This window comes from Castanea sativa, chromosome 6, assembly GCF_040712315.1.
Source record: "Castanea sativa cultivar Marrone di Chiusa Pesio chromosome 6, ASM4071231v1".
NCBI lineage: Eukaryota > Viridiplantae > Streptophyta > Magnoliopsida > Fagales > Fagaceae > Castanea > Castanea sativa.
The window spans coordinates 46,955,822-46,978,545 of NC_134018.1; the positions used below are offsets into that span (position 1 = coordinate 46,955,822).

Consider the following 22,724-nt stretch of genomic DNA (forward strand, 5'->3'; position numbering starts at 1 on the left):
AATAAAAAATCACTATTTCTATATCAATACTTTAACTATCTTTTACTGTTTGGAGTTTGGACCCACGTACTGGATGTTTTTTATTTTTATATTTTTTTTTATGAACTACCCCTCTGTTTGGTGATTTTGTTTTTTTACTACATATGCCCGCTTGAATAAAGAAGCAACAATATCAATGAATAAAGGAAAAACAAATAATTAATGGTTGTGCTTGTCTTTTTAGTGTTTTTTTTTTTTAAGTTGAGATGGTTTGAAATTTTAATAGTTTTTTTTTTTTTTTGAAATAAGATAGAAATTCTATTTTAACCTAATTTAAGTATGTATGTGTGTGAGTCTCCTTCATAGAGACTTAAACCCCAACCCTTACTCCCTACATCATACAACACTTATACTTGAGGAGTAACTATCGCACTAAAAGTGTGCAGTGATGAAATTTTAATGGTTAGTTGTTAATATTTAATAAAGTTTGTTGATTTTAGTGTTATGCTATATGCGTCGCGTTATTATGTGCCTTTTTTTTTAATAAGATTTTTTTTTTAATTTAACTTTGCCCCCCCTAATTTGAACTTCTGGCTCCGTTCCTGCACACAAGGCCAAGCCTCTCTCTTTGCCATCACTGTTGCTTCAATGAACCAATTCTCTGAACCTCCATAGCTTCGAGAACCCAGTAGAGTTACTATTCTTCCAAAGCTCCGACGAAGCTTCAAGCTCATCCGATTCTGACGCCGACAAAGAATCCCCAAAATTCCCTTTGTCCTCCTCTTTCTGGTACCCCTTTTCCCTCTTTCACTTGTAAGTACTTAAAGACTGGAATCCTTGAAATATTGATTTTATATAATTGTATATTTGGTTTGCTATTTTGATTCTTTACAAAGATTTTAAACCTTGCTAATTCGGATTAAGATGTAGTTGATTAGAAGGAAATAGAAAAAATTGCTTCACCACCTTTTTTGGCTGAGTGCAAAGCAGCTAAATTGATAAATATATTATTAGCATTATAGTGGGAACTACAGAAGTAAACAAAGTGAAATATATAAGTGCACTCTAAATACAGCAGAGAATAAGTTCTTACAAAAATAGATTGCAATTTTGCGTAAGCCTTGATTTAGAGACTCTATCAATTGTATTGGACAGTTTTGTTAGAGCTCATAGAGTGTAGAAAGCAATACAAATGTTTGGAAATGTAGAAGAGTTTGGGTTATAATGTAATACCGAGTGTTTGAATGTGCTTTTACAATGTGTGTGTCATAGATCCCATGTTGGTGCTGCAAATTCATTTTTGAATTCAGTTAAAAGGAAGATACCATTTGATTGTATGACGTATAATGTTATTATTGGCGGGTGGTCAAAATTGGGTAGAGTTAGTGAAACTGAGAGTGTATTGAGAGCAATGTTAGTGGATGGGTTTAGTCATGATTGTTTGACTTTGAATTACCTTATTGAGGGTTTAGGGAGGGTTGGTCGGATTGATGATGCCGTTGAAAGGGTCGTCATCTCTTATGATCATATATTGGTTTGTTGTAATTCTTCTATATGATAAGCACAATATTGGTACACAAATTTTCAGCTTTTATTTATAATAGTTGATATTTTGTACATTTGTTTGTTAATTACAGGAGTATTCTTTAATTCATTGCATAGTGTGGTGAGAGAATTCTCTCAAAACATGGATGCCAATGAAGATTTGAGTCCTAGAGTTGGCATGGAATTCAATACATTAGAAGATGCATGGGAATTTTGGCTAAAATATGGAAGGCAAATGGACTTTGATGTTAGAAAATATTACATAAATAAAAGTAAGAAGGATGGAAAGATAACATCAAGAGGATTTGTATGTGCAAAGCAGGGCATTCGAGGTTCAGAAAAAGAAGATATGATTCAGACTTGTAACTGAGATGATACAAGGACTAACTGTCCTGTAAAGCTATATGTTTCATTAGTGCAAGAAACTGGAAAGTATAAAGTGATTGATTTTATTGAAGAACATAATCACACTCTTCATCTATTAGAAACAGTTTATATGATGAGATCTCAACGGAAAATCTCAGAAGTTAATGCAGGATTGATTGAGTTAGCATCCTCTTCTGGAATCAAACCAAAAGCAACACATGAGTTAATGAGTAGAGAGGCTAGTGGGAGAGCAAATCTCGGATTCACTGAGCTTGATCAGTATAATTATCTTAGAACAAGACGGCAAAAAAAATGGATATATGATCAAGTTGCATGCTTATTAGGATACTTGCAAGAACAATTGACTACAAATCGATCCTTTCAATATGCCATACAATTAGATAATGTTGAGTGAATTACAAACATTTTTTGGGCTGATGCTAGAATGATTATTGATTATGCTAATTTTGGTGATATGGTGACATTTGACACTACATATGGTACTAATAAAGAGATAAGACCGTTAGGGGTGTTTACCAGTTTCAATCAAATGTTAGGGGTTAATGGTTTTTGGGGCTGCTCTTTTATATGATGAAATGGTGGATTCATTTGAGTGGCTTTTTGAAAGCTTTCTAGCTGACATGCAGGTAAAATACCTAAAACAATTTTTACAGATCAAGATCTTGCAATGGCAAAGGCATTGAATGAGGTAATGTCTAACACTTACCATGGATTATGTGCTTGGCGCATAATGCAAAATGGGATAAAACATTTGGGGAATTTGATGAAAGATGGTTCTTCTTTTCTTCAAGTTTTTAAAACTTGTATGCTTAAGTTTAATGATGAAATTGAGTTTGAAAAAACATGGAAGGACATGATTGACACTTATGCTATTCATGATCGTAGTTGGTTGGATAGTATCTACAAATTAAAAGGAAAATGGGCAAAGTGTTACATGAAGAATCAATTTACATTGGGAGTGCGAAGTACCCAACTCAGTGAAAGTTTGAATGGAGATTTGAAAAATTACTTGAAATCTAATTTGGATGTAGTAGATTTTTTTGCACATTTTGATCGGGTGATTGAGCAAAAACGAGAAAAAGAGTTACAAGCTGAATTTAATGCAAGGCAAAAATTTCCCCAGTTGAGCTTGAAAAATTCTCCCTTGTTCAAGCAAGCATTACAAGTGTACACACCTACAATATTTCGAATGCTTCATGATCAGTATGACTTGGCATCAGCAGCAAGGATAAAAAATCGCCAAGAGGACTTGTTAGTGCATACATACACTGTTGAGTTTCTGCATAAGCCTGGTGAGTACATAGTATCTTATGACACTGCAGATAAGACATTTTCATGTACTTTTAGAAAGTTTGAAATAGTTGGGATTTTATGTTGTCATGTTCTGAAATTCTTTGACTCCCTTGATATAAAGAAAATTCCTAATATGTACATTTTGAAAAAATTGACAAGAGAGGCAAAAAGTGGATATATCTTGGACAATAGGAGAATAAATGTGGAAGAGGATGTCAACTTCACTGCTACATAGCAGTAGAGAAGATTATGTCCCAAGTTGGTTCGGTTAGCTTCTCGAGCAGCAGACAATGAAGAGGCATTTGCTTTAATAGAGAAGATGATAGAGGAATATGAAAAAAAAAAAAAAAAAAAAATTGAAGATATTGCAACAAAAAATGTGGCTGGTCATCAATTGCCCCATCAAATGTCATTGTGTAGTGGTAATGAAAATCTTGATTCTAACCAACATTTGGAAAATTTGGTTGAAAGGGTTAAAGGTCTTAAGAAAAAAGAAGGTCGCAAGGGTGGAAAACGAAAGAAAAGTTAGGTTGAAAAGCAAAAAAAAAAAAAAAAGGTAAAGCTGAATTAAATGATGAGGTTAGTCAACAGTTTCCCAAAATAAATATTATTTATTTATTTTTATCCTTCACTAAGTTTCCATTGTTTGTAAAACTTTTATATTGTTTTGGCTAATAATAATATTTATGTCTTTCATATAGGAACCTGGTTTTGCTCCTAACATACAATATAATAATTATGGCTCACATGGAGAACATTATTCACATCAAGTAAGAGTTTTTTTTTTAATTTTTTAATTCGTAGTAGAATAACTTATAGATAATTTTGCAGTTAGAAGTTGTACTACATTTGCCTTTTCATTTGTGAATTTATTAATAAGGTTTTCATTTTTTTGATATAGCAAACTTATCCTGTCAGTCTTTCCATACCAATGATGACCTCTGAATTGGGACCAATTCATAGTTACCAAACTAGTTTCACGTCATTCTTAATTGTAAACTTACTTGTTAACATGTTTTGCACTTACAAGTAATTAGATGATTTCTTAAACTCTCTCTTATAATCATTATGATTACTTAGACACCATTAACTTCATTATTGTCTCAAGTATCAAATCATGCGGATGTTTTTTTTTTTTGAGGAAGAAATCATGTGGATGTTGGTTAGCTAAAATGTAAATGTTGTCATACTTTGAATAAACTTACCTTTTTACTTGTTTTGCAATCATAATTTATAAGTAATTAGATGATTTTGTAAATTGCCTCTGTTATGATCATTGTGATTACATAGGCACCATTAACTCCATCATTGTCTCAAGTATCAAATGATGCGAATGTCTGTCAGGTAACATGTAAATTTACTTATTTATAATTTTTATGTTTTGTAGTCATAAGTAGCTAGAATATTTCTTAGATTTTTACTCTTATAATCATTGTGATTACATTGGCAGCATTCATTACTACCACCTTCACTCTATTGTCGTCTCAAGTATCAAATCTTGTGAATATTGGTCAAGTAAAAAATAAATGTTTTCTTACATGTTTATCAAATAAATTTATTTGTTTATATATATATATATATATATATATATATATATATATATATATATATATATATATTTATTTATTTATTTATTTATTTATTTATAGGGGAATGAAGTTAGGTTCAATTCTGCACTAACTCCATGTGTTGAAAATACAAATGCTTGTCTGCAAACATACAACTTTTTTGGTATGTAAAAAAGTAATAAATGGTAAGTGAAATTAAAGTGAAATTTTCTCATTTTTATTTAAATTCAAAACGTAACTTGATTTTGTTGACATTTTTTCAGGCTAATATTGATTTTGTAGTATGAAGGACAACATTTTTTGTCAGTTTGTCTAATATAATATTGTAGTGGACATGGCTTGGACAACATTTTTTGGCAAGTTGTCTGAGAGTATATTGCACAGTGGACATGGCTAATATTGTACAGTGGACAGTATTTTTTGGACAGTTTTTTGAATAGCGTATCTGACAACTTAGATAACTGATTGCACATGTAGCAAATTTTTTGGATAATTTTTTGTAACTAAAGAAGCTACTCAAACATGTTAAACATGTTAGATAGTACAAGAACATGTTAAACATGTTAGATAGTACAAGTGCATGTTTGAGTAACTTCTAGTTAGACATTAATTATATATACATTAGATTGTACAAGTGCATGTTTGAGTAACTTCTAGTTAGACATTAATTATATATACAAGTGATTAATATTTTTAAATGCAATGGCATGTACTAAACTATTGTTCATTTTTTGAATGCAAGTGATTAAGGTTGCTAATGGTTATATAGTCTAGTTTTCAACTTTTCGTAAGGTTGCTTATAGTGGGTCAGCTACGTCATATGGCTTTTGTTGAAGAGAAAAGATCCTTATGAAAATTATATAAATTTGGCCATTGATAACGAACTACGTTATGCATCAAAAGACTGACATTTTGTGGAAACATGTGAGTTTTTGAACCTTAAGTCAAAATTTCAATTGTTTATTGAAACTTTGATGACACATGAAATTGATAAAAATAACAATGCAAAGACATTAGAAGTGTCTATTTGGGGTGCATTTGATATGCTCAATGAATTGGTTTGATCCCATTTGTATTTCATTTCTCTGCTAGAAGGCTAAGTTACATACTTTATAAATGGTGTCATTGCAGAAATAGGAGCCATAATGGTAGAAAACATTGTAAGTCTTGTCATTCTGTAAAATCTCAGTAATGAGCATGTGCATGCAATGGAAGCCAATCCACTTTGAAAATTATGAGAACACAATGAGCTTATCAAGATTCTTAAAATTCTTAAGTGTAACATGGTGCAGTGGTTTCTTTCCATTAGATGTTAAAAAATGCTTATATAAAAGGCACAACCAGAGCGCATAAAAAGCTAATAATTTCTTCTCAAAGACAAGCTAATAATTATGGGTCTCATACCATCTAGTAATAACAAAAGGAAATAACCATTTATGTTAGTAGTAAGGCCACCTGATTCACTTGTTATAAATAACAAAAATTCATTGACATTTTTATCCACAACCAAATGAACAAAACCCAAAACAAAAAGGCTTTATAGCTTAGCTAAATTAGCTTCACAATATAAATATGTGATTTCAGTGTTTCAAGAAAGCCAAAATAGCTACATCTTGATTATGATCCCGACTAAAATAGATATGAGTCATGTTCTTTATATCTAAAATTTCATGAACAATTTCTCCACAAAAAAAAAAATTCATGAACAAAGCCAGCTTCTTGGTCTTCACTAATCCCTCCAGCACCCACCTTTTCTCGCTCTCAGTGATCAAAAGAAGAATAACATTCCTATAATCATGCCATTCAACCTGACAAAAGAACAAAAGAGTGATTTCATTGATAAACATATATCAAAATTTCCAATTAACAGCAAGCATGAGTAAAGCCATAAGATCATTATCATTACTAATTATGTAAGTTTGTTGAGGGTTTAGCTTAGGAACTTCCATCTTAAGAACTCAGCTAAGGGACCAAAATTAAAAGTGAAATACACAGCAGATCATATAGTCCAAATGTTCATGAGATGCGTTTAATTTGAGATGACTAATTTCCTAAATTAGTCCAAATGTTCATGAGATGCATTTAATTTGAGATGACTAATTTCCTAAATGTGAGAGAGACAAAATTTGATTGAAATTTCTGCTTGCCTCTTATTGATTCATTGTTGTATTTAAATACACTTCTGATAACAATAACAACCAATTCAAATAATTCAATCAATTCAAACAGTTGTAACAATGGGCTGAGTAAGATAACAACAAAATCCTACAACCAACCTAATCACCTAATCTCTCTAACATAGATTGAAAGAATGCAGCTGAAAGATACTTTGAAAATATGTCATAACACAAGTTATGAGATTTCGGTCAGTCACATTTTGTATAAAAACCAAATTTTTTAACAGCAAATATGATATTATTGTTATTATATAATTTTTGTTTTCTGCTAAAACAGAGCAAATATGATATCAAGAATCAAAAGAAGACAAGGATAGAACTTAGAAGAAAGCATAGAACTTAGAAGAAAGAAGAATAGGGACATGAAAAATACTTAAAACTGGCAAATAGCTTTAAATCTGTAATAGGCAAACCAGTTGTTATTTATTTATTTATTTATCTATTTATTTTTTAATCACAATAAATGCCATTACCTTACAAAACTTGCATTGATAAATATTGATGTAATTGTAACAAAAGAAATTTAAAATTTAATTATAAAATTGATAAGTACCTTTCGAACCCTTGTAACAGATAAACCTTTGCTAACAAGTGTATATGCAATCCACCCTCCAAAATTTGCAGAGAATGCCATTGTAAGCCAGGGAAAAACACAAACTAGCCCCGAGTCTATAAGATTGAACTTCAGGACCTAGGGAGGGATGAATGGAAATATATTTACCCTGTCAACACCATCAGTATTCTTTGAAAATATCAATAATACAGTGCAGATTCAAGTGTTGTGTGCTATGTAGAGGGGTTTTCTCTCTGTTTTTAGTTAAAGAAACTGTAGTAATCCCAATCAAGAGGACCCACTGCAATCTTGCTAAATTCAACAGCACTTGCTTCTATGCCAGAAAAAATGTATCCCTTTTGACTAAGAAATCCTCAAAAATCTTTTAGTGCTGATTCTTTTAGTGCTATAAATTAAATCACACAATCAATAGAAATCCCCAAAAAACTGAAGCTGGAATAAATTACCCATTTTGCAAAGTACAAGAAATTTGTGGAGTTGCCATAACTGATATTGCTCAGTGAGATCAAACCCCGTCAATAAAATATAGATCACTAGTAAAGGTATAGAACAAATCGATTAGATCATACAAAAGAGAGAACTCACCTATCAACAAAAAAAAAAAAAGAACTTACCTCCTTGCAAAGTCCGATGTAGGAAGCGGTGATTTTGGGGATTTCTGATGAAAAAAAGGCTAGTATCATCGGAACCGGAGATCCGAGCTAGTGGCTATGCCGTGAAGAGAGAGCTTCATCAACTTCTCTACACCCGATTCTCTCCAAACCCCAACCTTGCCCTCTGATCTGGGTCTAAAAGCGCTCTACGAGGCGTGGGGGTTTGGCTTCAAATGGTGAGTTGATGTTTTGGCTTCGATTTTGCTAATGGGTCTGAGTTGGGTATGCTGGCAGCAGTGACGATGAGGTTGAGGGAAGCGTGGAGGTTGAGAGAGACACCGGTTGAAGTGGGAGAGAAAGAGAGAGGAGAGAGTGTTTTACTAATGAGTGAAGCTAAAATAAGTGAAGCTAAAATAAAAAGAAAAGTGAGCACACGGATTGCCAGCGTGGATTGGTGAGGTGTCAAAGGCTTAAGCCATTAGATTGAATCTATGGCTAAGAATAGAGCTATTGCACTAGGTATTGCACGGGATATGAATCTTTAATTAAGAATAAGAAATGATACACAAAAATATTACTGAAAATAAATGCAGCAATATGACCCAAGATTATCAGTCATCAGAAAAAGTCAAAGCAGTGCTTGCAAGAACTTCAAATGACAAAATATTTTTCCTTTCTTTTATTGTAGAGATTCTTCAAAATCCTTCACATTACTACAAATTGCTAGCAGCGGCCTAAACATAGTCACTGTACATAAATATGATAGGTTAGAGCTATCACCTTGCTCAAGCATCGGTTTCTTTTTTTTCTTTTTTCTTTTTTTAAATACATTGTTAGAGGTCCATATCAGGTTCTCTTGAGATACAAAAATACAAGGGCAAACAGGCACTAGTGCATTCATTGTTCTTCTAGGAATAAAATGAGTGCTTCTGCTACCAACAATCCCTTGTGAGATCTCTCATAGCATGATGATGGGCAGGCACCATCCAACATTATGCTCCCAATTAACCTACTCAGCAAAACAATAATCAATTATCACTACTAAGATCATTTATTTACCATACAAAACACTAGAGATAACCAGAAAATTTCAGTACCTTGACTTTGAAACTGCATAAGTAAAAGAAGAAAATCTCATAGGATGAAGGGCAGCAAGTCAACCACTTGGAAGATCCCATGATCTTGAACTTCAATGAATAATTATTAATTATGCGCCTCACTAGTAGGCTTCCAAGTCGAGAGTGCAAAAAGAATTCGTCCCTTCCACCCCTGCAGCAGCCACTCACCATCTTCATCAATTAGAAAATCCTTACGGTACAACGATTTTACCCTATCCTTTGCCAAGTTAACAATCTCCCGGTTCAAAGGGAGCTGCCTAAACCCAGCCCTCAGATTCCGGACTTGCCATTGCTTGAATGTCTCTGGCCTCTCAATCCTCTCTATGCCCTCACATGCGATGACATTCATTGCCTCTCGCCCAAATATCTCCCTCTCAATCAGCAGCCTCTCCTCAGTCTCTCGGGGCACAATAGTCTCAAGCATATCAAACACGGTTGAGTAGTGGAAGAGAGCCTCTCGGAATCTTGTGATAAAGAAGGGTGCATTAAAGGTCCCATTCACCGTACCCTGTATGAGAACATCTGGATTCATCTTCCTCATCAGCTTCAAAACATTATCTCTAGGACTCTCTACCATCACCGTCTCATCAAGTAGGTTTCTTAATCTCCATATGACATTCACAACAAGCACCTCATCACTGTCAAGTTTGAGATCCTCTATTTGAATGGTGTCCCACCATTTTGCTATCGCATTGAACTCAAATGGAACATTGAAAGTCTCTGCATATTTTGTTAAGCGGCGCCCCGTCTCCTCAACCCTTCCTGCTGGTCGGAACCCAGGTTGGGGAAGATCAATGCCAGTTATTCGAAGCTTAGGAGGCCCACCAGGTCTAGAAGAGAGACGTTGTATGAGGGAAGGCCATTGGAAACCATAAAGAATACCAAAATCAACAATGTGCAGCCTTGTTTTTTTCTCGGCTAAGTTCATAATTGTCTTATTTGAGAAGAAATTTGAGAGCTTTTTATAAGGACATGCAGCAAGAAACAGGTGGTAAGCTTTCAAGACATCAGCAGCTGAAGTTAGCCTGCCAATAAGGGCAGTATAAATCTGAGTACCAGAGCCAGCAATGCGTGCCTCAAGACCATCTGCAAAATAGTGGGCCATTCTCTGCATCCCATCCCCCAGAGGAGAAGAATGCTGTCTGATCTGCTTCAGTACCTCATTAGTGGTCCTCTGGTCATTGGCTGCAACAGCCTGTGCACAAATGGTCAAGAGAGTTCTCAAATCCACCACATCCCTTTTCCCTCCCTGCTTCTTCCCACGGGCCTTTCCACTGTTGGAACCTTTGGATTGACCATTCTGCTGCATATTATTGCTTTTCCCATTTTGTAATGCTTGGCGAAGATCAGATTCATCTTTACCAAAGTTTAACAAAATCCTATCAAACATTTCTGAAGTCACAGTTGATTCAGTATATACTACTGACTGCTTGTTAATCCTCCCTCCCTCTAAGTTCACACCCTCAGGATGACGATTCTTCCTTCCCCTCAACCCATCCAAGAAGTGCTGACTCTCATGCTTGTATTCTACCTTAAATACTGTATGCTTAGCACTTTCTTTCAGTTCTTTAGATGACAAACCATTACTCTCCAAATCAACTATCAAACCATTTCCATTTGGAAGAAACTTGCTTGCTTCCTCAAACCCTCTTTTAAATTGCATAATAGACTCATTATCATATAATATTTCAGGAACTCTAAGAGTGCTAACTGGAGAATCCATAATCCCATCTACGACATTACCAGGGCTGTGAGATGAGCTATAGGATAACTGAGAGGTTGACTGAGTAGCAATATATGACGATTTGTGCTCACCCAAATCACAAACCCACCCAGTATCCACTAAGTTGTCACCACTAGCACTGCTAGTACTAGAATTATAATCAATGTGATTCAAAGCATAATCTTCATCTCGGATTTCATGGTTTTGACCAACATAAGGTGGCAGGCCATTATCAGGACCAGGAGGATACTTCTCCCCTAGGGCCTCGTACAATGATTTCTCAGTGTCTTGAAGTGCCTCCTGAAACATGCAGGCCTTCTCTTCCATGTCTTCTTCCATGAGCATCTGGTTTATGTATCTCAAAACTACATCACTAAAATCACAGTCCTCATGTGAAATTCCATCCCAGCTCACATTCGGATTACTGGGGATTGGATCAGATGGCAAAAGAGGAATACTAGAACAGTTTTTATCAACAATGGTACTATCCATTTTGAACCCATCAAGTGTCTCATCATTTAATTTCAATCCTTTGGTAGAACCACAGATTCCTCTCAAATGTTGATCCATGAACATATAGGTTGCAAGAAATATTTACAACTGTAAAACCCAAAATCCAAAAGGGTTTTGCTTCAATATATTCCCACAAGTAACAGGGCACTCTCTGTTTCAAATCCGAGAAACATGGAAAACACAATCAAGCACAAGCAAAGAGAAAAAAGGGTCAAGAAAAATGAAAACATTGAGCAACAAATCGCATTAAAAACATATAATTTTCGCTTCATTCAATTACCAAACAAAAAATAGAAGGAAATGAACAGATAAAACAGATGGGAAACCAAAAAAAAATTAAAAAACTACCAATAGTAAGCACTATGACCTACAGTTTCAGTTCATAATTATGTCACACAGTAATCTAATCCAACAGAACACAAAAAGTTTGAATCTTTATGTACAGGAAGAAAATCCCATTAAACCAACCATTCTTTCTTAGCATAATTATTTTCCAAGTCAAAGCAGCTATAGAGAATAAACATTAGTGTACCTGAGTCAAAACCTCAAGAGAGAGAGAGAGAGAGAAAGAGAGAACTTGTGGGTAGAGAGAGCTTGTAACAGAACTGGACAACCTTTTAAAGCTTTCAGTCTTGAAAGATTGTCTTTTTGAAGACAATAGAAAGGAAAGTTGAGCTACTAGCTGATGGTGGCTAAGGTTGATGGGGATCTGGGTGTTAAAGGGAGTACGGGCACAATCTCAACCGTCCAAAATTCCAAATCACTCAGCCTAATTGGACTCTCTGATATTTCTCCCACCATTTCATGATGGCTTCTCAATTCTCATACGTTATAACTATGACAGAGCATATTCTGTCCACGACTCCACACTTTTTTGTTTTTCTAGGAGATTTTTATTTATTATATATAGATGAAGAAAGTAAAAGGGAATTTGTTACGAGGTTTGTGCCACAGTGCCACCTTAGGACTTTTTCTTTGTAAGAGCATCCACAGCAGTGGAGTTAAAAATTTAACAATTTAGCTTCACTAAAAGTTACTTTATCTATTTTACTTACACACATGCTACAGCAGTGGATCTATTTTAGCTTTCAACACAATAAAATAATATAAATATCACAATAAAATAATATATCTACCACAATAAAATAATACATCTCACTACAATAAAAACACCACAATAAAAAAGTAATGTGAACACAAAATAAAAAATTAATTTTTTTTTTAGCTCTCATGAACAGTGCACATCTATCTATAGATGTACACTGTAGCAATGAGCTAAAAAAAAATAGATATAGCTCCACTGCTGCATGCTTCTTTTTGGTGTTTTGGTGGAGCTAAAATAGCTATATAGCTATTTAGCTCCACTGCTGCAAGTGCTCTAAGGTACTATGATTCTCTGCAATGTGATTTTATAATTTTTACTTTCTTTTAAAAGAAATTTTAAAATTTTTATTAAATTTTATTAATGTGTGCTCTAAGGGCACATAATTATATATTTTTTTTAAAATTATCCAAAATTTTAACAATTTTTTAATTTTTAATAAAAAATTTTCAAAAATAAATAATTTAAGGTATACGTTAACCGGCTCATTTTTATTATTCAGCAAGAAGTTACTTTACTCTTGGTAGGAGGATCTTAAAAGCTGAAACAAACTGCCACTAAATAGGCTCTCCTTTATGTTACTTTTTTTCAACCATCCTTTATTCTATTTCTTCATGATTTGATGTGCCACTTCTTTTGCATTCTCTTTGTTAGGTACATGAGGAATCATTCCAAAGCATTAATGGTTTTTTTTTTACAAAAATTTAAATAAAAAAAATAATGGCATGTTTGTATTTTTCAACCTCATGAAAAGTAATTTTCATGGATGTCTCCAAGTGTCTAACTATTATTTGGTTAAACAAGAAGAATCAAGTGACGGGGTATACTTCTACCGCCATTAGTAATGCTTTTAATATAAGTTTGTATTATGTTAGTTGTGAGTTTTGCTAGGTTAGGAGATTTCTTAACTAAGTAGTTCATATTAAATACTATGTTGCTCTTAAAGCCAGTTTCTCTTGTAATAATTGCAATTTATCTCTTGCAATTCTGGAAACATGCAAGTGCGATTGTCGTGCTGCTTTTTAATTCTTAATAAAATTGCAGGTTATAAAATAAAAATAAAAAAGGTCTTACTACGGGGAGATTTTTGCTGCCTATATTGGCTTTTCTTGGCTGATTAAGTGGATAAATAAGTAGGTACTTTCTTTAATTATTTATGCAATTGTTATCTACATGTTTTTCTTTTCTTTTTTTTTTTCTTTTTTTAAATAATGAGTCTTAAATCCGATCAAATGAAAGTGACTTTTAATGGTGTCACTATCTATAGTCACTTTAATATTTTACTACTGCGCACTCTTAATGCGGTGGTCACTCTATAGGTATAAATGTTTGTGGGGTGTGAAAGGCAATGGTCGGGGTTCAAGTATCCAGGAAGGAGCTTCTCATACATATATACTTAGATTAGACTGGAGTAGAAATTCTATCTTGTATAAAATAAAATAAAAACTTTTAGACCATCTTGGCCCATTTGTAATATCTTATCTCCTTTTAATTTCATTTGTGATCACAATTGTCTCAAACCCTAGTTAATTTGTGCTCATCAGAGAGTGATGACGTGACTTCAATTTCAATATCTATTTAGTGATTGGTAAAAAACTTGATAGGAGGATTCACTTGGGAGAAGCCAAACCCAGTTTCATTGTTCACTTCAATTTGACATGCCAAAGGAAAAGGTCCTCACTATTACCAGATGTGACAGACCTAGCCTGCCGATCCACGCCGATCCAAACTCACCATTAACAGCTCCCAGCCCACCACCATGCCCAGATCAACCCATAACCCTCACGCCCAAATCAACATAGAAACCCACAAATCCATAGCAACCCCATCGGAATCCATAGCAAACCCATCGGCATCTATAGCAAACTCATCTGAGATAGAGAGGAAGGAGGTGCTGAGATTGTATGGGTTTCGGGTTTGAAGAGGAGAGAGCAGAACGAAGTAGAGAGAAATTGCAGAGAGAAAGTGAAATGAAATGAGAGAGAGCGAGAGGAGAGAGAAGAAGCATCAGACAAATAAAAAACTAATTTTTATTATGCAATGCTGCTACAGTACCATCTTACATATAAGATGGTACTGTAGCAAGATTGTAAATTTTTTTTGCAATGGAATGGTTTTGCAAGTTCCGATGTTGGAGGATTTTAAGGTTTAAATGCCAAATATCAGTGGCATGTGACATTTACAAGTTCCACTGTGGATGCTCTAGGAGTCCCAGCCCATGTACCCAGGTTCACATTACCAGATGTGACAGAAAAATAAGTGCCCACTGTACATATAAATGACTTAGCTAATCAATGATTAAAGAAGTATGACTCACTTAATCAATGATTAAAGAAATTTATTGCCTAATAGTGATATGCCCTGCAAGTGAAGGTTGCGGATGTCATAATCGATCTAATGGATTATTCTAGATGAATAGTCCAAGCCACTGTTTTAAAAACCAGACCGGTTCAACTGGGAAAATCGGTGCAGTCCGGTCCGGTTAAATGTCTCAAAACCGGTCAACAACGGGTCAAAAACCAGGAAAAACCGGTTAAAAACCGAAAATTTTGAAAAAAACGGTTTGATTCTCGGTTCAGTTTTTAAAACCATGGTCCAAGCTCCCACTTTATTGCAATAAATTTTGTGAAACAAAAATGTCGACAATTTGTTTTTTCACAAATGCTAACTTATTATTGAATAATTCCTGTGTAATAGGAATAGTATCAAATATTAGGTATATCTAAAAGTAGTGTTACTTCCATCACAATTTACTGCCTTAACAAATTATGGATAATTTCATTTATTGTATATCTCTTCTTTTTTTATTTGGTTAAAGTAAAAATATATACGTTTACATATAAAGTCACACCATTAAGAAAAAGTTCACAAAGATGTAGTTTGAATGAGACACATTATGAGAGCTAATTTAATCTAGACCCAAACCCAAATCTCTTCACAATTAATTTCCTATAACTCTCATGTGGTATTGTGTAAGAGAAATGATATATTCACAACATTTTCACAATATTTTTACAACAAATCCTAAATGGCAGATTGTTACTGGTTGTTATTGTTGGGGTAAAAAAGTAATCTTCGTGTTATGTTCAAATTTGAACCAATAACAATTAACCACCTGTGATTTGTTGTGAAAATATTGTAAAAATATTATGAACGTAACATCTCTCATTGTATAAAGATGTAGCTCTAAATATGGATATGTGTATTTACATGAGCAACTCTTCATTTATTTTTATAGTTTACACATAAAGTAATACCACATGTGGTTAAGTGTTAATTACATTTTCAAAACTTTAGTGAGAATTTGTGTTTTAAGAAGAAACTATAGGGGAGTTTTGTGTACTTTCCTGTTAAGTTTGTAACAAATTTTTTTTTTAATTTTAAGAAAATAATTCTGACAATTGTAACAATAATGTGTGTTACACATTATTGATCACACATTAATGTGAATTTGCGAAGTATGTTTTGCTCCATTTCGCTGGTGTAGAAAAGGTGGGGAAAATGAAGACAAAACAAATCTTAGGAAACTAGATAGGCATTATGTTTATAGGAGGTAAGAAAAATAAAAGGAGAGAATAGGTTTATGGGAGGAGTTCTACTTTTATTTGTAGGTATATAATATATATGCTAACACAATATTACTATTACTTTTATATATATATATATATATATATATATATATATATATATATAATTTTAACTTATGAAATCTGCTACTAATAATTACCTTCTTTATTATCATATCAAGATACTAATCAATTTTTGTAGGCGATAATTAAATTTTAAATCTTTTATTCAATCATTATAAATTTTATTAGTTAAACTAATTCAAAAGTTACAATATTACAATTACCTGCCTGCTTATTAACGGGTCATACCATTTACGAAAAAAAAAAAAATTCATACAGTATAGCTTCTCCTCCAAGATACTCCTATATTTTATGGATTTTGCTAAGGTTATACAATAATTAATTATTTTTAGAAAAAAATTTCTCTAAAATTGAAAAAATATTGACAACTTTTTCAATTTTCAAGAAAATATTATCAAAAATAGATAACTTAATATGTACCTTAAAGACACACATTAACCATACCCATATTTTATTGCAATTTTCTCACCCATAAAACTATTATATTTTTGTTTTTTGGCTCAGCTCCTAGGTTTCTGTACTTATTCCATCAAAAAAGGTTGCTGTATTTATAACTGAAAAAGCTTCCCAGCATTTAAGCAGAATATTCCATTCATGATTTTATGTCATATCATAAGCTGTGATCTTATTTGTATTTTTTTAAAATACATGTGGATAAAAAAATATGTAATATTATTTAAAAATTTGTAATGTTATTTATATTTTTTAAAATATGTGTGAGTGAAAAAATGTGTCAAAATATGTGTAATATTGTTTAGAAATTAAAAACATATATTTAAACTCCTATACTAAACGACCCTTACTTTAGTTCTATCAATTGTCATTGTTTCATTCTTTTTTCTTTTTTTTTAATTGTCATTGTTTTGATTATTTCTTGGCACTGGCCATTACTTTTTTTTCCTATATATTTGCATTCTTGAAAAAAATTATTATCTATTTTAACATACGATGAGAAATTTTTTTTTTTTCAAAATATCTTATGTCAGATTATCTATTTTACACTTTATTTTATTAAGATATCAAATTTTCTTAATTATATTTTTCCTTGTATATTTGCATTCTTGCAAAAAAATTTATCTATTTTAAGATATGATAAGAACATTTTTTTTTTCAAAATATCTCGAGTTAGATTATTTATTTTACACTATATTTTATTAAAGTATCAAATTTTATTTATTATTTTTTATTATTTCTCTTTCTTCACACACAACCATCACTATCTACTCTTTCTTCATCCAACACGTAAAAAAATAATAAAAAATAAATATAAAATGAATAATGTTAGTATAAATTTATACAATTATTATAGAAAATTTTTAAATTTATACAATTATAAATTAATTGATATGAATAATTTTCAAACAAAATTATTTAAATTTTACACACTATTCTATGCACGAGATGCCAGTTATCTAAAAATACAAAACTTATTAGGTAGGGTCGTTGCGTGTGTGTGTGTGTGTGTGAGAGAGAGAGAGAGAGAGAGAGAGAGAGAGAGAGAGAGGTCAATTTTCAATTAAAAAGAAAGGGGTCACTTTCCGAAATAGCAAAAAAGAAGGTGGGTCATGCAGTCTGTACAGTATCATAACCTTAGCTTCTTCTTTTTTTCCTGCTGTCCTATTCATGTGTTCATCATTTAATAATTGTTTCACATTTTACTTCCTCTCCGAGATAAGGATATGGTGTCACTCTTATAACATTAATGTTTTTTTTTTCAGCCAAAAAAGAAAAGTTTGTTTGTCTATACCATATGTCTTGGTGGAAGCCTATAAAATCTAAATGTTCATGAATAATGGTAACTGATAAGTTATTTTTTGTCTGCTTTTGGCATCATTTGCACACTTTGATGGGCTTGTTAACATTTTTTATTCATTTTTTTTTTTTATATAAGAGTATTAACCTCTAACTTTTGCGTTTTCATTTGGTCAACTTTTAAGGTAACCTTTTTTTTTTTTTTTTTTTTAAGCAAGATTTAGGCATAGTACGTAGATGTTATTTCTTAAGTTCTTCTTTTAAGATTTTGCTATGTGGTTTTTTTCTCATAAATGGAAGTATATATTTTAAGTTAGAGAGATGTTACGTCCACAATATTTTCACAACAAATTACAGGTGGTTAGTTGTTATTGGTTTAAATTTAAATATAATACTAAGATTACTTTTTTACCCCAACAATAACATCCAGTAACAACCTGCTATGGGGTCATGGATTTTGGGATTTGGTCGAGAGTATGTGGTTTTGGCCGAGAAGCATGGGTGGTCCGAGTTCGAGGAGTACTATCTCCTCGAATAAAGCCAAACGCAAATCTAGTATAAATCCTAATGATCAAGGATGACCTTCCAAGAAGTTCTAATGATAGCAACGAGTATCATGAACGTACAAGAGGGATAAGGACTCAAAAATATCTAAGGGAAAACTACTACCACCGCATTAATGAGGAAGTGACCTCTGAACAGTATTATGGCAGCCTTATAGCCACCCTAGAAGACTTTTAGAGGGGGCTGATGGGACAGCCATCAACTGTCCACATGTAGTTCACGTGTAGGGTAAGGATGAAGGGAGAGAGGTAATATAAATAAGGGTAGAGATCCCAGAGAAGGGGGATGAAAAAAGGAGAAGAGAAAGCACTATAGCAATCTCAACAACTCCTGTAACCATGGTCATCCAATATACGCTAGAACAGAGCTCCTCGGACTGTGCCGAGAACCAACTTTCTCGCACAAACCGGGTTCAATTCTTGTTGGCTCATCATCCAAAACTATGTTAACTGTTATCCAAGCACTTAAGCCTAGCTCTTTGACCCACTCTCTACAAATTTATTGTACTGGGTTCACTGGGCCAAGATCCCTTACATTTTGGGCTTGGTCTGAAAATTGTGTCCCCACACCTACCACTTAGGATTTGTTGTAAAAATGTTGTGAAAATGTTGTGGATATATCATTTCTTTTTAAGTTAAATAGCCACATAGCAGAATCTTAAGAGAGAAACTTAAGAAATAGCATTTAAGGTACTGTACATAAGTTTTGTCATTTAAAAAAAAAAAAAAAGATCATATTTCGATCTCTTTTGTTTAGAACAACTAAAAACTCAATTAACAGGACATCATTATCCCCTTAGAATATAGAACTCCATTCAATATGAAATTAAATAAAAGTAATATTTGTCTCATAATTGATAATACACTAGCTTAAGCTTTCAATATATATATACACACACTAATGCTCAATGAATATAGTAACTTACCCACTAAAAAATGTAACAAAATAAAAGGATAATTCAAAGACACATGCAGACACCTGCATAGATATTATATACTTTACAATATAGAGTATATAAAGTGATATGATAATAAATGTAATTGATGAACTTTAAAGATTTAATATAAATAAATGTTATAATTTTTTTATTAGAGAACTTTTTTTTTTGATACAATTAGAGAACTTTAAAGATTACTTATTTAATTTTGTTGAAATTGATATCCATTAAAAGTAAGTTTAGTTAAAAAGAATAAACACCTTAATTGTAAACAAATAATTGTCAAATAGTAATAAAAAAATTTGTAAATCAATGATATTACATGGTCTCAATTATTAGAGAAATTGTAATTCAAAGTTCCTCTTGCCACTTAGTGTAACAATCTTATTGTTAACAATTGAATTATTAAACAAAGCATTGCAGAAGAATTATAAAGTTAGGAGGGTTATGACTCAAAAGAAATGTATAACAACTATGCTCTTCTATTGCCAAAAGTTCTGTGAAATGATTAACTTTGCCGGCAAAAAGAGTGTCATTGAACAAGAGCAGGGGATTATCATTGGGAAGTGCGAGGAGGGCTCCCCCTATAATTTCTGATGGGCGGAATAAGAAAACTAATGAGTTTGTAGTTGAAAAGGTTCGAAACAGATCGACAAGCTGAAAAGTAAACCTTTTATTTATGATTGATAGACTAATTACTCTCATAAATTCTGTCCCTACTGGCTACTGCTATCCCTGTTGACACTTGACATATCTCATGCGATAGAAAAGCATACATAAGTTGCTACTAAGAGCATTGTCCTCAGCTATTTTATAAAAAATATCATTTTGATATATTAAAATTTTATTTTTTTATTTTATCATATTATTTTATAATATTTTATTTATCAGATGTTTTATTCTTCAATTTTATACATTATAATAATATTTACAATACATTAAAATAATATATTTACCCAAAACCTAGCAAATACACTCATGCACTGCCAAGTGGCAGTCGCCACCCCCCAAGAACAAACAACCATCGCTACAATCACTGCCACAACAACAATCACTGCTACAACCACCGCCACAAACTACAACCACAATTACTGGTTCCTCCAACAAATTTCAAATCCAAAAACCTCAACAAAAGAGAGACAAAAAAAAAAACTCAAAATCTTCAACAAAACCCCAACCCAACAAATCAATCAATGACCAAACTCAACCAACCATCGGCGGTGAGAGCTGTGGAGGACGACGCGGCTTCAAATCGGCAAGCTTCAGATTGGTGGCTTGGCTGAGATGCGCATCAAAAAGTTGAATAAAATCAGAGGCGAGCTTCAGATCAACGGCGGCGATGGCGACGACGACGGCGACGGCGACGGCTTGATTTGCGAAGGTGAGGGAGGGTGAGAGGATCGGTGAGGAAGGAATTTGATCTGAAGAAGATCGGTGAGGGTGAGGGAGGGTGAGAGGATCGGTGAGGAGGGAATTTGATCTAAAGAAGAGAGAGAGAGAGAGAAGACGGGTCAAATCTATGAGAAGAGAGAGAAAAAGTTGAATAAAATATAGAGAGGAGAGAAAAAGTCAAATAAAAAAAAAATTTACAACATCTGTCCGTATCGTACCAAACTTATCACAGTACTATAATATGTGTTAAATTTTTGACACATTTAACACACCTCATGAATGTGTGTTTTTGGTGTTTGGTGTGCCAAATAATGCCAAATATTTGGCATTTGGCACACCTGATGGTAATTCTCTAACAAGTGGTATAGTTGGTGCATGATTTAACAAGTGTTTAGAGCATTCTCATAAGGTGTGTTAAATGCCAAATATTTGGCATTTGACACACCAAACACCAAAAACCAGCCTTCATTCGATATCTCAAATCTCAAAATTTTTTACATGCGGCTACAGTACCGTCTCATATTTGAGATAGTACGGACAAATCTGTCAAAATTTTTATTATTATTTTATATACTTTTTCTCTCTCCACAAAACACATCTCTCTCTCTCTGTCTAGCTCTCTTTCTCAACTCTCATCTCTGTCGTATCTCTCTTTCCTCAGTCATTCTCAAACTCAAGGTCTCTGTCAAAAACAAAACTCAAAAACTCTCTAAAGATCACTCAAAAACAAAACCGCCGATCAATTTTCTTTGTTGATTTTCCTAATTCCCCATCTCTCTTCGGCACTCCCTCTCAACCTTCGATCTCTCTGACTCTAACCCAAACTTTCATCTCTGTCTAGCTCTCTCTGTTGCTCTTTCACAGCCACGCCGATCTCACCACAGTGACCACCACGCCACGCCGCCGAGCTTCATGCCATCCACCACGTCATGCCACGCTGCGCCGTCGAACTTGCCATACCATCCGCCACGCCATGCCGCCGAGCTGGTCATGCCATCCATCCCCCACGCCGCTGATCTCTCATAGTGTGAGACATTTCTTATCTTTTGTTTTCTGATGGTTTTTTTTTTTTTTTTTTTTGTCGTGGGTTTTATTGTTGTGGCTATTGGTTGATTTTCATGGGTTGTGGTGGTGGCTTTTTTTTGTTGTTGCCAGTAGGTTGTGAGATTCAGGCTTATCTAGAGGGATTGGAGGTTGGGTTTGTTTGATTTGGGATAGGTTTTGAGGTTTGTGAATATGATGAGTTGTGGATTAGTTGTGACAGTGGTACTGTAATTTGGTGGTTACGGTGGCTTTCAGTGTTGTTGGTGTGGCTGTGGTTGTGGTTGTTGTTGGTGGCCGTTGTTGCGGCAATGGTGGCTGTGCCGTTGTTGTTGTTGTTGTTGTTAAGAGGAGTTAATATATTATTTTAATGTGTTGTAAATATTATTTTAATGTATAGAATTAAAAAATAAAACATCTTATGAATGAGATATCATAAAATGATGTGGTAAAATAATAAATTAGGTTTTTGGTGTATCAAAATGACACTTTTTATAGAAGAGCTGATGAGAATGCTCTTACAAGTTACAAGTGCTTCCTCTAGAAGCTTTATCTCTAGCTACTCGTATAAATCTTCAGTGTATTTTCTCTACTCTACTTTACACTAAACAAATAAAAACTTGTCACATGTTCATTTAATTTAGTGGTTTTATTATTCCATTTACCTAAATTAAATATAGAAAGAAAATAAGAAAAACTCAACCGACAACACTTCCCACTACAGTAGCACCACCTTCATTTGTTGGAGCCACCAACTCCTTTATTAAAGAGAAAAATATAACATGTTTCAGATGCATGAGGTATTCTTCTTATAGA

At 33.4% G+C, this 22,724-nt stretch overlaps 1 protein-coding gene, 2 long non-coding RNA genes and 1 pseudogene across 3 annotated transcripts; 2 read left to right on the plus strand and 2 right to left on the minus strand.

Moving 5' to 3' along the window:
* Positions 1-590: 590 nt before the first annotated feature.
* LOC142639133 (protein FAR1-RELATED SEQUENCE 5-like) lies at positions 591-4,709 on the plus strand (annotated as a pseudogene).
* Positions 4,710-6,236: 1,527 nt separating this feature from the next.
* Positions 6,237-8,635, minus strand: LOC142640526 (uncharacterized). The gene is made up of 3 exons (XR_012845199.1): positions 8,138-8,635; positions 7,503-7,640; positions 6,237-6,580 (listed from the first exon to the last, which is right to left on the minus strand). It is a non-coding gene; the product is annotated as an uncharacterized LOC142640526 (long non-coding RNA).
* Positions 8,636-8,772: 137 nt separating this feature from the next.
* On the minus strand, positions 8,773-12,274 carry LOC142640523 (scarecrow-like protein 14). The gene is made up of 3 exons (XM_075814656.1): positions 12,003-12,274; positions 9,214-11,621; positions 8,773-9,125 (listed from the first exon to the last, which is right to left on the minus strand). Exon 2 carries the CDS (start codon positions 11,531-11,533, stop codon positions 9,320-9,322), a length of 2,214 nt encoding a protein of 737 aa, XP_075670771.1. The 5' UTR covers positions 11,534-11,621; positions 12,003-12,274; the 3' UTR covers positions 8,773-9,125; positions 9,214-9,319.
* A 9,213-nt stretch (positions 12,275-21,487) lies between these two features.
* On the plus strand, positions 21,488-22,290 carry LOC142641435 (uncharacterized). Its single transcript, XR_012845399.1, has 2 exons — positions 21,488-21,894; positions 22,023-22,290. It is a non-coding gene; the product is annotated as an uncharacterized LOC142641435 (long non-coding RNA).
* Positions 22,291-22,724: the final 434 nt, after the last annotated feature.

What these genes read in the sequence shown, in the direction of transcription:
- LOC142640523 (XM_075814656.1), bottom strand. Translation starts at nt 11,533, where the DNA reads ATGTTCATGGATCAACATTTGAGAGGAATCTGTGGTTCTACCAAAGGA.